Source organism: Epinephelus fuscoguttatus, linkage group LG15, assembly GCF_011397635.1.
Source record: "Epinephelus fuscoguttatus linkage group LG15, E.fuscoguttatus.final_Chr_v1".
In the NCBI taxonomy this organism is placed as follows: Eukaryota; Metazoa; Chordata; class Actinopteri; order Perciformes; family Serranidae; genus Epinephelus; species Epinephelus fuscoguttatus.
This window is the reverse complement of record NC_064766.1, coordinates 15,298,921-15,315,064: the sequence shown is the minus strand read 5'-3', so window position 1 is coordinate 15,315,064 and position 16,144 is coordinate 15,298,921. Positions and strand designations below refer to the sequence as shown.

At 38.3% G+C, this 16,144-nt stretch overlaps 2 protein-coding genes across 2 annotated transcripts; both read right to left on the bottom strand.

The window, feature by feature from the left end:
* Window positions 1-960: 960 nt before the first annotated feature.
* On the bottom strand, window positions 961-9,320 carry hectd3 (HECT domain containing 3). Its single transcript, XM_049598860.1, has 20 exons — window positions 9,231-9,320; window positions 8,394-8,863; window positions 7,311-7,564; window positions 7,081-7,216; window positions 6,719-6,840; window positions 5,945-6,058; window positions 5,439-5,521; window positions 5,161-5,326; window positions 4,817-4,898; window positions 4,333-4,515; window positions 3,843-3,895; window positions 3,586-3,754; window positions 3,380-3,493; window positions 3,179-3,268; window positions 2,839-3,045; window positions 2,542-2,671; window positions 1,833-1,907; window positions 1,591-1,672; window positions 1,403-1,474; window positions 961-1,174 (listed from the first exon to the last, which is right to left on the bottom strand). Exons 2-20 carry the CDS (start codon window positions 8,745-8,747, stop codon window positions 1,090-1,092), a joined length of 2,571 nt encoding a protein of 856 aa, XP_049454817.1. The 5' UTR covers window positions 8,748-8,863; window positions 9,231-9,320; the 3' UTR covers window positions 961-1,089.
* Window positions 9,321-10,547: 1,227 nt separating this feature from the next.
* On the bottom strand, window positions 10,548-14,599 carry best4 (bestrophin 4). The gene is made up of 9 exons (XM_049598060.1): window positions 14,433-14,599; window positions 13,286-13,386; window positions 12,976-13,209; window positions 11,938-12,092; window positions 11,712-11,789; window positions 11,363-11,515; window positions 11,197-11,277; window positions 10,949-11,103; window positions 10,548-10,836 (listed from the first exon to the last, which is right to left on the bottom strand). The coding sequence occupies exons 1-9, from the start codon at window positions 14,582-14,584 to the stop codon at window positions 10,548-10,550; spliced, it is 1,398 nt and encodes a 465-aa protein (XP_049454017.1). The 5' UTR covers window positions 14,585-14,599.
* Between the last annotated feature and the right edge of the window lie 1,545 nt (window positions 14,600-16,144).

The following is a 16,144-nucleotide window of genomic DNA, read 5'->3' as shown; positions in this document are numbered from 1 at the left end:
TATTTATTCATTTATGTATCATTTGTATTTACATGTTTATGGATTTATTTCAGTTTTCATGGTTGAAGGTAAATAAGACAAGGAATCAAATATTATCTTTTATTCTTCTGCTGTATTTTATTTTGTATTTATTTCATAAAAAATGTAGTGTAAGTCAACCTTATTAAATTGTAATTATATTTAATTATATATTAAATATGATGAATTGTAATATATTGTATTAAATACATATTTGCATTTGCCATTTAATTAATAAACGTATTTATATTCTACTGCACACACACACACACACACACACACACACATATTTACATACATATATATGTACATAGATAAATCTAGAGAAAAAAAGAAATCTATATTATCTTTAAATCTATATAATTTTTTAGAGCAAGTGAGAGGACAATCTAATTTAATCAAGCAAATCAAGATAATTTTGTTACTATATCCAAGGTCATGGCTGAACTTCTGATATCAACATCATTTTCATTTATTTCTTTCGTTATTTAAAAATCGTAGCCTAATAGTATAATTCTTTTGACATTTCCGAGTTTGAATTATATTTCAAAATCTTTTGTCAGATTCTGCTCACTAGTTTATTTTATCATAAACCTGGCTTTGTATGTCAAAGTTGTATCTGACAGAAAATAAAAAGATTTGTTGTGTATTCTGACACTCTTTGAATGCAGTGATTGACGTTCATAAAGCTGGCTTGACTGCCATATCCAGTTCATTTGAAATAAATAACATACAATGGTATTCAGTAAAACTACATATTTCTCCATATGCTGCTTCCTGTTTTATTTATAGAACATTACTCATGACAAAACTTTGCTAAAGTGAAACCACTGTTCCATTACCCTTAAAAACAAAAAAGCAAACTTCAACACATCCAATCATTTCATGTTTCATTTAAGACACAGTCGTTAATAAAACCCTCAAAGTCATTTCCATGTTTCCATAGAGTTCTTTATTATATACAGCTAGGATTAATTGGCAGTTGTGTAGATATGGTGATAAACTTGGCAAAAAATTCTCTCAGTTAAACAGTGATTTGTAAAGTGTTCATTCAGTAAAGCAGCAGATAAATCACTCTTCCCAGGGGCTCATGTCGGTGTCAATGGCCACACAGTTGTACGCAGCGTAACGCAGCTTCTCCTCACAAACTTTTGCACTGCAGGACAAAATGAACAAGAGGAAGGGAAAGGATGAGGGCAATAAATCTAACATCAGAGCCTTACACAAATGTAATTAAGTGTAGGATCATGAAAGCTATGCTATAGAAACATAAAACAAGTACAATACGTCAATGCATACATCTAAAACACAACTGTATATTACATGTACACATCAATATATAGCAGCAGCTTCTGCATATACAAAACACAGAACATTATGATACCTTGGGTAGTTGGGTAAATAAAGGGTGCTGGAACATGTGGAGGACTGTGGAAGTGCATCAGTCGTTTCAGAGCTAAATCAGGAAACAGAAAAATTAGCATCATGTTCCGTTGTAAGTTTTCTAAATAAGCTATCAATACCAAACAGTTGTATTTCTGTCAGTTTTTTTAAGGCTATACTTGCACTCACCCTTGTTTGTCAGGAAAGACGTAGATAGGCGCAGGAAGACGACTTCTACCAGTTACAAACCTCAGAAACCTGCTGCGATCCTCTGAAAAACAGAATTCAAACCTGTTCTATATTTTCAGCACAACAAATACACCAAGACACTTGTCAGACTTCAAACTATTGCTATGTATGACATGTTGTAAAAGACATTCACTATAACAGACATGCTGTGTAAAAGGTTGACAAATAAACAGCGAACTGACCATTGGTGAAATTCGTCAATGCTTCCCATAAGTATTGCACTCTAACATCACTTTGCTCCAGGTCCTCATAGCGTGCTGGTGGGGAGACAGAAACAACAGTGATGCATTAACATGATGCCGAGTCCTTGCCTCAGTATTTAATTGAAGAGAATGTACAATCAAGCACATATGAAGCTTTTCCTGGCCTTAATTTATAGCTTTGTAGCCTCTTGAAGGATAATTCTGGGTTTTATTGGCCTTACTTTTCAATTTAACCTCCAAATGAAATGGTTTAGATAATTGGACTGAATTTTTGGCTTGTTAATCTTCTGGTTAACTTTGTTGTATCATTATCACTGTGTTCTTTTCAACGAAAAATAAGGCGCAAAACGTTGTAAATCCGAATTATCATTTAATTTGTGTTTGTGATTATGTTAAATAGTTGTTGAGACATTAAACTTAAAACACACAAATATTGACATCATGGTGTTGCTAAAGGAAAAGTCAGGAGGTGACCAAGTTCATAAGAATTCATCCTCTAGTCATCATGGATATCAGCACAAATTTTTTTGGCAGTCCATCTAATAGTTGTCAAGTGATTTCAGTCAGTACCAAAGTGGTGGACTGCTAACATGGCTAAAAACAAACATAGTGTCACCTCTTAAATCAATACAAGAAATGTGTGTTTATTGTCACAGCAGCAGAGATAAATTCTAATCTGAACACTCACTGAGTCGTTTCAGGGCTTCCACAGTGATCTCAGGGTCTCCACACACTTTCTTCTCCACTTCCTGCCAGGTGAGCAGGTCCAGCACCGCCTGAGGAACCACCTTCAGCAGCCCCGCCTGCATGGCTGCAATCTGTAATACACAAACAGATAATCAGGCACATACACACACTTCAATGATTTAAAAACTCTATACACACACCATGATTACTGGATGAGTTCATACTGAGGGATAAAAGCTAACCACACTTATAGTAGTAATGTATAGAAAGACAAAATGTAATAACGCTGAAGTCCCACCTGCTGCTTGCTCTCCTCTAGTCGAGCCTTCTGCACCAGGCGGATGAACTCGCTGCGGTCCTCGTAACGAACGGCTACATTACTGCCGCCAGGGATGAGGTCCAGCATTTGCCCGTCGCTCAGCAAGGTGGTGTACACCAACTCCTCACCAAACCTGAACTCGAATGTCTCCTGGTCCATGTTCTCCATGGCCTCCAGCAGGTTCACCTGAACACACATCCAAATTTTACTCGAGACCATAACTAAGAAAAGAATCAGGATTCAAAGTGCTGTATATGTCTGAAACACAGTCTGCAGAGCCTAAAATCTACATTACATGTAATAATTTGAATGTCCTCACCAGCACAGAGTCCACAGCAGGGAAGTCTTTACTCCAGCTGACAGCCTCCCCAGTCAGCTGCTTCCACACCAGCCCAGGCAGAGCCAAGACCTGTGGGATTTTACACAAAAGAAGCCAGAAAATTAAGTCTCTACATCAGCCCGTTCTTATTTCATAGCAACGTTAATGGCCTACAGTAAGTGGAAAGTGTGCATCACCCACCAAGAAGTCTTTTCCTCTGAGAGCAGCCCCCATGAGCTGACCGATCCACTCATACTTGTGGAACTCTTTACAGGACGGGTTGGGGACGTAGTAATCTCTGGCCTCTAAGGAGCCCTGAGAGACCAGCAGGTAAAGAAAAGGCAACCAATGAATGAAAACACTGTCTAGTCAAATACTGACTGTGTGCAGACAATGATGGTGATTACCTGGTTGGACGTGCGGCTGAAGAATGGCAGAGGCATGGGACACTCAGCTGAGCTGGGGCAAAGCTCCTCAGACATGTCAGCCAGGCTGTCCCGAAATCCACCTCCCTGGTCAATGATTCCTTCCGCAATGAACTTACATTCCCACCACTGGTCATACCGAGCAGGCCACCTGACAAACCAAGAGGCGAGATGCATTTGAGTTCCAGTCATACTGAGGCAAGAAAAGTAAGAAACATGAGAAGTCTAAAAATGCACACCTATAATCCAAAGTCTTCTCAAATTTATCAGATGGCTTGAGACCTTCATACACCTGCAAGGAGAAAATAAAAATGATACAGCAATAGTGACACCACCCAGAATGCATTGCAGAGTGAGACAGACAAACTGACTCATGTTTCTCCAAATCAGAATCTCCCAACACTCTTTTTTTGTACAACAACATCTCATTAACTAATCATTAACAGCAAACTATTGAGGGAGAAGTACTCAGATTGTTCACTTAAGTAAGATAGCAACAAGTGTCTAGTTTAACAATGAGAAAGTGATGTCACCAATCAGAAAGTGTTATATACCGGGGCGCCCAGTATCTCACTTGGCATACACAAAGGACTATGTTCTTGCTGCAGTGGCCACATTTTCGATTCCAATCTGCTGCCCTTTGCTGCATGTCAGCCCAACCCCCCTTTCATGCTAAAAAAACTGTCCTTTCAAATAAAGGCAAAAGCCCCCCAAATTTCTTTTTTATACCTGATTGAACACAGCGTTCTTGCAGGTGGGGTCCAGAGAGGGGTTGTCTCTGTGCTCCATGGCCAGACGTCTGTTGATGTAGAGGCGGGGCATGAAGTTTGGCTTACTGGTCTCTGAGTCCTTCAGGCACTGTGTGATGAGGGCTGAGCGCCGCTTGGACAGCAGCAGGAACTGCTTTATGCTCTAGAGGGCGCCAAAGAACACACAAGTAAATAAAAACAGTTTGGGTGGAGCTTCATTTTAGAGTGGGGTATGAAAATTAATAATGTTTGATTATAAAAACATAAAATTGTGCATCCCAGTTCTGATTTGTGTCTTTATTGTAGCATGGGCCAAGGAAGAACTCATTAAATTTTGGAGTGGATCCGACTCACTGGGCAGATACACAAATTATTTTCTGTCTGCCCTCCCTGAGTGACCTTCTAGTTGCTTTATCTTTATTTAATGTCGGTCATGTGTATTTAAAAGCTTCACAATGACTTACTTTGATCTGGTTGAAGGTACCCAGACTGTAGTCCCAGGCTGGTACCAAGTGTGGGAGCACACTGTCCAGGAGGCAGATGAACCTGCAAAGAGCAAGACAGAGTAAACAATTAATACAAATACTGAGAAATATTTAATGCTGAGAAAAAATAAAGACAATCAAAACTTTGCATCTGACTTTTATTTCTGATATTTAAAAAACTTTGGCGTCACCAGCTCATTAGAAACAAATTTCCATGACATTTCTGAAACCTCTGGGACATGTATTAGACACATTTTTTCCAAATTCTGACTCCATGATATTTCCTATGACTGTAAGAACTGTGGCCATGATATAAACATTACCTCTGGATGACCAGTGCTCTGCGGTACAGGACATCGGGCGTGTTGCCCTGCAGACGGGGGTAGCGCACCAGGTTAGAGGACTGGAAAACATCAGCGTTCAGACCCAGGTCTCTCTCACATGATGACTTGATCTTTAAGCCTCGAATCCGGACGTCTATCCCCTCATCTATAGAGGAGCGAAAAAACATTGTTTTGCAGCCAAATAACTCTGGAAGTGTTTAAAAATCACAGGAAATATCTGTTTAAATAAACACAATATCATGCTAACAAAGCTTTACCTCTACATTCCTCAATCCGAACTTCAATCACAGGCAGGTGAGAAGTCATATCCTCCAGCACACACACTTCCCCAATCAGGTTGCTACAGACAAAAAAGAGCAGAGGTGGTTTAAAGAAATTGTAGTCAATGAAATACAGATATCCCTGTTATTTGTGAGCTTGCTACAGATTAAACGGCTCAGTGTGGCAGGCACATATGCTTCATAATAACAAATTGAGATGCTCTTTTTTTCCTCTACGTTCTTATTTAATGCACTAGAAAATATCAAAGATAGTTAATTATATAATTTCCACGATCACAGACAATGTGTGGGTCATCCTGCCTTTAAAAGCTGCTTAAAATATGAAATGCTGACACAAAACATTGTCAGACAATGGTTTTTATACAATACTAGTGGTATGAGTTTTCTTTTTACAGCTCAAGTGCTGCAATCAGAAGCATATCTGTGAAATCTGAGGAGTTTTTTGTGAAAAATGTTGACAAAATCCTTTTAAAAAGGCTCACTCGTCTATGGTGACATCACTCAGCTTCTTCAGGTTGTCTCCCTCTCCTCCAAACACTGTGACTCGCTTGGGCATGTAGTTGTCATCTGTAGAGTCCACCGTCAGTATCAGCTTACTAAAGAGCAAAAAGAAGCACGTTATATACAATCAAGACACAATTTACCTGCAGGATAACAGTCAATCTGAGATACAAGCATGAAATATGTCATGGATGAAAGACCATGAATTATTAATACAGCAAATTTTGGGTCTGGTATCACATAGACTGGCGTATTTTAATAAGTATCAAAACAAAAGTTTTATCTAACATGTGTCATTAGAGGAAAAACAGGATTGATCAGAGTCAATCAAAATAAAAACATTGCTTCCTTTTGTAAAATGACAAATACAAGTCAACAAACTGCATTTCAGATTAAATTGTCAGGACCAGAATCATCCAGCAGAATCAAACATTGTTGCCTCTCATATGACTCATTTGACTGTAATCTGGTTTATTGTCACTTCAGTTCAGCATCCCTGTGTGGGATAATAAATGACTGTGTGAATGAGCAGGTTAGTGCTTGCCCATGGCGTCAGTTCCTACTCATAGAACAACATAACACATATAATATCCCAAATATAAGCTAAAACATGTAGCTGACATCGAGACATTACTGTCAAAAATATTAAAAACAGTAAGTTCAGGGTCTAAATTACAATAAAAATGATAATAGTAAGATGTTAAAGGTGCCATTCGTTTCTTGTCCCTAGTCACTTTGTTCAGAAGCTTCCTTACTTGACCACGGTGCCTCTCTTCATGTGCAGGCGAATCCAGTGTTGTCCCTGCATGCCATCGCTTTCCCAGTATGTTTCAGTATCACCATCTGTCAGACAGCTCGCCCCTCCACTCGGATCCTCCTGTCATGTATAAAATCATTAATTGTCTGACTTTTACAGAGTCAGTGTAACAATTGTTCTGTACAATTACCATCGAATCTGTGAAAACATCAAGGTGAAAAGGCATATGATAAAAAGACTGAATGCTCTCTTGCCTTCAAAACTCAGCTTCATTCTGATACCTTTGTCCTGACTAGAAAATTACCCTGGTTTTCAGAAGAAAAACAAAGTAATACAAAAAGCTAAGTGTGTGTGACTCACCGAACATGAAGAAACATCGATGCTAGTCACGCACTGCTTCACACTCCCAAGATTCTCATCCTCTTTCCCTATGTGGTCATAGAAGTAGTGCACCAGGTCCTCATCACATTCATATGTCCAGGTGGGAGGAACAAACCTTAAAGATGTGAGGGAACAACGGCTTAATCTGACAAGTCTGAGAACAACCCAAAAAGTATCGACTCTATGTGATTCGGCACAAACATGCTCACCTTAGCTTCTGGACGGCAGCGTCATCACTCTCAGCAATTTTGGGTTTGGAGCCGATGTAAAGCGCATTCTCCACACTCACTACCTGCTCCCACCTGTTGCAAGGCTTGTGGTCATAGCCGAAGAGCTGCTGTTGTCTGCTGATGGTCTCCGGCGACTCCACAGGCACCAGCCTGTCGCCTCCCTCTGTGTGTTTACACACCAGGATCCAGCCTTCCTCCAACTCCTGGCCTGGACGGTGCTCCTCCAGCTGCTCCTGGACACAGACGTGGAATGGTATGTCAACATGTGTTTTCCCACCACATTTAAAATCATCAAAACTGGAGTAACAGCTCATAAAAGCATCCTAGCGTAAGAGGGACAAGTAGGGTTAAGACATGTGTTGTCCCTTTAACAAAATACTTGGGTGTCATACTGGAATTTTCATTTTCAGTTGATATTTTCAAGTTTTCCAAACATCACTATAAGGTAAGTCTGACTCTGTAATTATCAATATCACACCACATTGTCTGTACTGTGTAACCTACGTAAATAAATTGTATATTTTGCTACACTGTGACACTGAAAATCTGCTTTTATGTGGACTGTAACCTAACTAGCATATGTTTGGGTTTTGGGATGAAGCCTGGAAACGTGGAAGGAAACCTGGGCAGACACGAGGGCAACTTGCAAACTCGACACAGAAAGACTCAAGCGTGTCAGTTCAGCTGGACCTCCTTACTATGAGATGAACTGTATAACTTAAATGATAGAAAATGTCCAAACATTTACTACAATTTTAAAAAAGTCATACCAAAGCATGTTTGTAGCTAAAATTCTCTTTTAAAAAAAAAAAAGTACAAACACTCCAATTCCATAACTGTCTGTTGTCTGGAATGATGTGATTACAAAGATGAAAATTATGAATTTTTAGTACATATTACAGACACCCATTGGTACAGAGAGTCAGTGAAATGTAGTGCTGTTAGTAGAGTGGAGTTATGACAGCTCTTCCAGCAGAATTAGATTAGTTACAGTGGTATAATGGATCTGGCATCACTGTTCACAGTACAGTGACTGTAACCCGGACAGAGACCAAAGCCCACCTTGTTGATTTTGACCCACAGGCCCTGGCTGTTGCAGTATTCCTCCCCTGTTGTCCGGATACAAGTCCCTTTCTTTGGTTCTAAGTTGTATTTGCATGATTTCTTAGCGTGTGGAGTCTGGTGTGGACTCTCATAGACGGAGACGAGCGTTTTCCCGACGGAGGAGCCTCCTGTGGATGCCCCGGTGGAGGAGGAGGAGGTGGACGATGAATCCTTGCAGATCTTGTAGCACACCTCTTTGGGCACATAACACAGACACTCCGGTACCGACTCGCCCCTCTTGAAACACTCAATGCACCTGTTCAGGAAGCGGATCCTGCCGAGCAGCAGGTGAGGGTTGTCGCCCAGGGACATGTTGATTGTAACGGTGATGGAGGTGACAGTCAGCAGCTCAGCAGCAGGGGGGCGTCAGCTGACATTACACCACTGTCCTCACTTTTGTTTTCCTGCCTGGCCGCGCGGGGATGCTCCTGTCACAACAAACCAAACAAAACCGAATATTCTTGAGAAACAGAGCATTCAATAAATACCAGCCAACTCCTGTGATTTAATTTGACCCCCGCCCTCAATCACAGGGTGTGTACAGAGTCTAAAAGGTTAACAAAAATCCGCGAATCAGCGACCAAAGTCCGCTGACACAGTAAGAAAGTATCGGCTGCTTCTAAACCACAGTGAGTAAGCTAACATGAGCAAGCTAGCTAGGTAAATTAGTGTCTCCTGGGATGTTTCCGATAGCTGTAATAAACAAAACCACGTCCATTTAAACCAGAAGTTAAAGATATAAAATGTTTCGTGAGCTAAAAGGCAGAACAATGTCTACAAACAGCATTAACGTACCGTTACTGCCGAGTAGTGTTTAAATGTGCAACTCGTCTATCGCTTTTTGACAACGCGGAAGCGTATTAGAGACTTTTGACCCTCTCCAACTTCCGTTGTTTGTACTACAAAATAAAAGTCTCAACACGGAAGTGACTAATGCCTCATTCATTCCCGTTCCGCATGTTTATAAACGCATTGTAATATTTGACAGTTTTGTACACAGTTAACCTGTGCGTTAAGGCTGGATTTCGCCCATTTGAAAATTGCTGTAATCTGAGTGTAAAGAATACAGTACACATTTTGTCTTGTGCTCTTTTCTGTACAGGCCACGTGGAGTTAAATTAAAACGTCCTACCCTGTACTTTATATACTCAGGTTTTTAAGCACAGCTTTAAAGAACTTGTACTTTATTTGAGTATTTTCATTTCATGCCGTTTTTCTATATACTAATACTTTACTAAATTTCAAATAGGTAATTGTTACAATACCTTACAATACACTCCACGACAAATATGACAGCCACAGTTACTTGCAAATAAAAATGTATTCATACAACTCTGATAATCTTATAAAATATGATGCATAATTGCAGATTAAAGCAACCAATAGAATATAAAATCAGCCACCAGCTACAACAATAAAGTGCTGCTTGATTAATGCATCACTAATGATAATCCAGGAATATAAAATATAATAAGGTATGCACTAAAAGCTGCATAAAGAGAACTTTCATTTTTGATACTTAGTTTATTTATTTTGTAGAAAAAACATTTGTGCTTTTTCAGGACTTTTATTTAAGTTTTTTGTGACATTACCACTGTTAGCCTACTAAAACAAAGATTTATTGTTATTATTATTATTATTATTACATATTATTATTTCTTTCACCCTTGTATACAGACTGCACTGTATAATACATATAAAACAAGGTTATGTTACACCAGTGTATCTGCTGTTTGACTTCTGTGTTTATGACATGTGCTTGGCTGATACAGGGGATGAAAATTTAAGAGAATAAATCATTAAGGATAACATGTAGGATACATGTGAATTACTGAACAAGACAGGTAAAAGAATATTTTAAAGCACTCAAAAAGAAATGTTTGTGCTCTCGCTATGAATCAATGATCAAGATCCCATGTTTAGCCTCTATTATCATAAAAGAAAAGTTAAAGCATTGGATAATTACATTAATTTTCAAACATACAATATTAATAAGACTTATTATGTTTATTTCACAAATTGATTGAGTTGAGACAAATAACCAAATCACACCATTAAAAAATTTCTTGTTTCAAAAACACACAATGTGTTTAAGTATCAGATTCATTTTCACTAGTTGTACTCCACTGCAACTTTGATGAGTGCATTTTCTTGTTCTTTGTGGTTGCTGGTGTTGGTGTCACCCTCAGGGGAAGTATCAGAATCATCTTCCTCATTTGGGTGTGGTGAGACCATAGGTGAGACATCCATCAGAGACGGCAGGCTCACACCTCTCAGGATACCTTTGCCTCTCTGCAGAAGACTGTCGAGACCGTCTCCCAGAGAGCCTCTAAGAGGTAAATACTGTATCTTTCCAGGAGTGTCTGCAGGCTGGTGAATCTCAAGATCCTCTGCACTCATCCTGCAAATATGTATAATAATATATATATATAAATGACATTTTGTTTGTGATTTTACTCGACTGTGAAGCAGCAATAAAATGCACTGAAACATAAAAGGTCAAATGAGTTGACCTCATGTCAAAAGTGGAGCCTTTGAAGGCCGGTCTGAGAGTCTCTGCTGCTGTTGACAGAGTGTAAGGGATGGAGAAATGTCTCTGCGCCCAGTGCTTGTCCTTCACAATTGGAGCCAGGTTCTGATACATATCATCTACAGCCAGCATTGACACCTACAGAAACAGAGAGAAGAGACAGTAAACGGTCAGCACTTATTTTAGGTGTTGAGACTGGCTATATTGGGGAGAATCCTTGAGGGGAACAACCTGAATGTTTCTGTCAATCAGCTGGTTGGTTTCAAAGTCATCATCGTCCTCTCCGAATGGATTGATGATAAGCTCCCCCACCTATACAGAGTGGAGACATGTCATAAAATCGCAAATCTAAACAGTATCTGTTTTCTACAAGTGAAACATGAATGTGTCATCTCACCTTGAGCCAGCCAGCATAGAAGAAGAACTGCAGCAGGGTGAAAACAGGGACGTACATGTCCAGCTTGTGATCCTTGTATCCTTTCTCAGGGTTCAGAAATTGTCGACCAATCACACAAAAGGCAAAATAAGAGTAAACTGCTAAGGTAACCACCTACATGGGTTGGAAAAAAAAAACAGTGGTCAGCTTTATAATGAATTTTGTATTCATTTTATATGAAAGTGGTAAAGTTTGACTGTATTTCGAATTAAGACTCAAGATAAAGATGATAAATAGCCATCAAATGAAGTAAAATACAATTTGTTGATGATAGTTTTGTCTTGTAACCCCTGCTTGCTCCTGATACTACCTGAGTGTAGACCAGGGGGATGCTTATCCAGTCATAGTGGAACAGGAGGCTACACTTGGCTCTGTAGTTATTCAGCTCCTGCAGGTATAAATACATATTATACATTTATAAAGAACGTGCCGACACACTGAGGCTGCAGATAACATATTTAAGATTACAAGTGAATTTTCTCATTTTTCATTCCTGCATTGTTTATATGGTAGGCCTAAGTGTAAAACCCACTCACATCCATCAGCAGTCTCAAAGCGATGTCGTCCCTCACTCGACCCTCCTCTCTGGCTCTGGACGCCAGGTTTGTGAACCAAGTCAAAGGCATCCAGTACTTGTTGAAATCAGAGTGTAGAGACTCAAACTTCTTCAGCTCATGTGTGGTCATAAAGCCTGCACAGAGATAAGACAGTTGGTAACAGATGTAAAAGATATTTGTGATCCAAGGTGCTTTATAAAACATTAGATAAGCGAATGTCAACAGAGTTTATAGTCCACAAACAATCAAAACATCTCTATAAAGCAATATCATAACTGAAGTCAGGCACTCTGCCAACTATTTACCTTGTGGGGGAAAAGATTCAAACATTTTTATTAAGAAACAGTACATATTTTAATGGAGTATAATAAAAGATGCTTAAAAGACTTATTTTAAGATGGATGGGGTGTAAAATGGAGATCTCTGGGAAGTTCTTTTTTGAATCTAAATGCATATTTGTGCATATTTACATCTGTAAATATGCAGAGCCTTTTCTGTTAGGTGCCATAATGTATGAAAATGAGATAAAATAAGATAAGATAAGATAAGAAAGATCAGAAAAGTCATTGAGTGATGAATAAAAATGAAGTAGATAAAAACATGGGAAAAACCACAGAGCAGATAGAATGAAAAGTAAAATATGTTTATCCTCTCATAATTTTAGTATACTTGGTATTATTAGGCAATTTAACTTGGTTTTAAAAATCTAAAACAATCAATTTATGGGCATCCCCTCAGTGTTTTGTGTTAAATTTACCGTGATCTTAATAGCAGCAGCTTCTTATTTTTTTGCTCAGTACCTTAAACTTCTGTTATGTCTCATATTTTATTAACCAGCAAAACCATTTTATACAAATTAACTAATAATAACTTCAGGTTTTAGAGAACTAAAGTGCAGTAAAAATAGCAACACTTTATTTTCAGATATCTGAGGTGACAGTAAAAAGTATATTGAGGTAGTGTTTTACTTTAATACTGCAGCAAATGCATTTAATTCCTGTCCACTGTTGTTCTTACCAGCCTCCACTACGTGCTCCAAAGTTGGGAAACGCTTACGAACTCTTGTGCTGATGGAGCGGAGGATAAGAACTGAGGATAAGTTGGCATATCTCATGAGTGTCCGTCGCAGCAGACGACCCCTCTCGTCTGCCCCATGGACGTTCCCAGACACCACCATCATCAGGTTATCAGGCAGCGGGAAGCTGGTGTATTGACCCCACCAGCGGTTAAAGGCCAGGGTCACATAGAAACCTGGGACAGAAAAATAAAGGACTTATTATCTTCAGATTTGGCTTGTGTAAGCAGGAGCCAGTTCAATCAGACTCACCCAGTACAAACAAAACTGGGATGAAGTTGGAGTTGGTGAAGTTGTCACAGTAAAGGGCGATACGCTCAAACAGGTCCTGCTGCCTTGGTGTGAGGAGGAACCTGTGAGGAAAATAAAAACTTTCACTGTTGAGCCACAGACACTTGATTATATGGGAGCTCATTCCTGCCAGTGTAATAAGGAAAAGAAATCCCTGAAGTCATTCTAATGGGAAACTTTCTCGAAATAATGAGTTTGTATGTCAAAATAATGAGAAACTTTATAAAAATAATGACTAAGGCCCCGATCAGACAGCACTTTTTGAAGCTTGCTGTGCCGTTTTAATTTTTTTTTTTTTATTGTTACTTGGCAACCACTGAATCACCTGTCCTTCCTTAACCTCTATTTTCCAATGAAGTAAACTCTCACACCTTAGAATTTGCATAGAAAATGGACATGGGAAGGGCACTGGGGACTGTACACATGGAAACAGACATCCTTGACACCCTCAGAAAGAGGAGAAATGCTGGTCCAGGAGCTTCGCCTGGATTGTCAATTCAAAGCTTATTTTAGGATGAGTTGGGGACAGTTTAACAACCTGTCAATCGTCGAGCCTAGTTACGCTTTGTAAAATGTTAGAAAGTAGTTAGGGTCACAGTTTTGTAGGAGATGTCTTGCAGCTTGCCTCGGGCGACTGTTAAAGTGAGCTAACGCTAGCTTAACACAAACCATGTGTGCTACCACTTGTTGTCATCACTACCACCACAGAAGGCCTGACTTTCAATTAATCTGATTGTGTAACATAAAAATAAAGGCAATGACATCAGGGGCTTTTGTGCTCTGAGTTGTTTTGTCAACATGATGTGTTCAGGATGCTTTTACAAAAACGCCAGGTGCATAAATGGGAAAAAAGCAGGCTGCTAAAATGTGCATCCGATTGGGGCCTTACTTATCTCAAAATATTAAGATCTGTCAGCATCTCAAAATAATGACTTAGTGTCTCAAAAATAACGGAAAGCTTTCTCAAAATTTTGAGATATTAAGTTATTATTTTAACAAAGTTTGTCATAATGACATCCAGGACTTTTTTTTTCATCACTCTGGCTGAAATGGGCTTCCATACATTCATACTATAGTAATCACTAAATGATGAAAGCAGTCACTTTACCTGTAAAACACACTGAAAAACAGATAAACTGCACAGAACACCAGGAAGTCTTTGTAAAGTAGCCTGTAGATACTTCCCTTCCACCTGAACAGCAGCTTTGAGAAGCCACCAAATTGAGCATTGGCCACTTCAACGGTGTAAGAAACTGTCATGTCTGGGTTTATTCTGTGTTGTAACAACAATGACAAAAAAATCCTGTAAAATATAAATGTGTGATACACATTGTAATATTAATTTTATTTACATCCATTTCCCATAAAAACATATCTAAAAATGTGTCTCACCTATGAAGGCAGGTGTATCATCTGGTCAGGTGTCGAGTCCTGCTGTCCTGGGAAGAAAGGTTCTTCCTCTGGGTGTCAATTTAAACCTTTCTGTTGTGCTGTCATAAATTAACATCTTAAATTTATTACCTGGGAACCTGAAACCCAGCAGATACACACCTACAGTTACTGAATGCGTGGAGACAACCTCTTATTAAAATATGTTGTGATGGTGCAGACTTTTACATTTGATCATTACACTGGTTTAGGTGTTACCAATTTAGAAACTGTAAAGCTCACAGCAAATTCCCCAGTGTTTAAAAGTATTGATTATTGTTCAGTGACAAGTCTTTGGAGTTGATAAAAGCTGATTATAGAGTTTGTGTTTTCTCACAGAGCTGATGTGTCTCTGTCCATGTTTAATTATTAATTTAACCCTGATTCATTGGCAGATTATTTTCATAAATTAATCAGTACATTTGTTCAACAAAATGTCAGAAAATGAAGACAAATTGCTCATCACAAACTGAACCTCAGTAATGTTAAAAATGACAGATATCTTATAAATAATAATTGAAATAACAACAATAATAATATTAAATACATTTATTTATACAGTATATCGATTAAGAAGTTCATACAGAACATACAACATTCTGTACAGTGCATTTCATACATACAACCAACCTACATACACACATTAATACACAAACTGAATAATGTTATGATAAAAACATTTACATAAGCAATGTAAAAAAGGAATTTAAAGAGGCTATAAATAGCTGCATATTTATTTTCTGTCAATTAAATAATTGATTGTTACCTTCAGCTGCTTGTTTCAGTCCCGAGCAACTGGGACCTGATTTTTATGCTCTCATAGGCTGAAAAAATAATAATAATAGAAATATACTTCCTTTATATAGGCATTAAGAAAAAGAGACCAACATTTTATTTTATGTAGATCTCCTTGAAGAAATAGGAGCCAGGAACTCATTTCTTTAAAAGCCTTTAAACTCATTTCCTTTGAAGGTTGTGATCATCAGTGTCATGGTTTTATGCAGTCATTTTAAAGAATTTAAATAATTGTAATAATTATTTTAAATCATATATTTCTGTTATTTTATGAATCATATTTTTACTGTTTTAAGCTTATGTGCTCTATGAATCTATGAATTGATTATTCTCTTTATGATTTATAATAAACATTGTTAGTCTGTTTTATATGTTTAATGTTCTATGTGGTGCTGAGTATGTGAAAGAGTTTGTTTTTTTCAGCAATAACTTTATTAATATTTTAAAATAACTTCCAACAACAAGGAAGAAAATGTGTTTTCATCTTGCGTGAGGAAGAATATCAGAGGCAAACACATTATTGTCCAACATTAAAATTAGGCCTTCCCTTAGGCTACATGTCTGGCATTTTAATGCAAATGATAATAACTAACAATA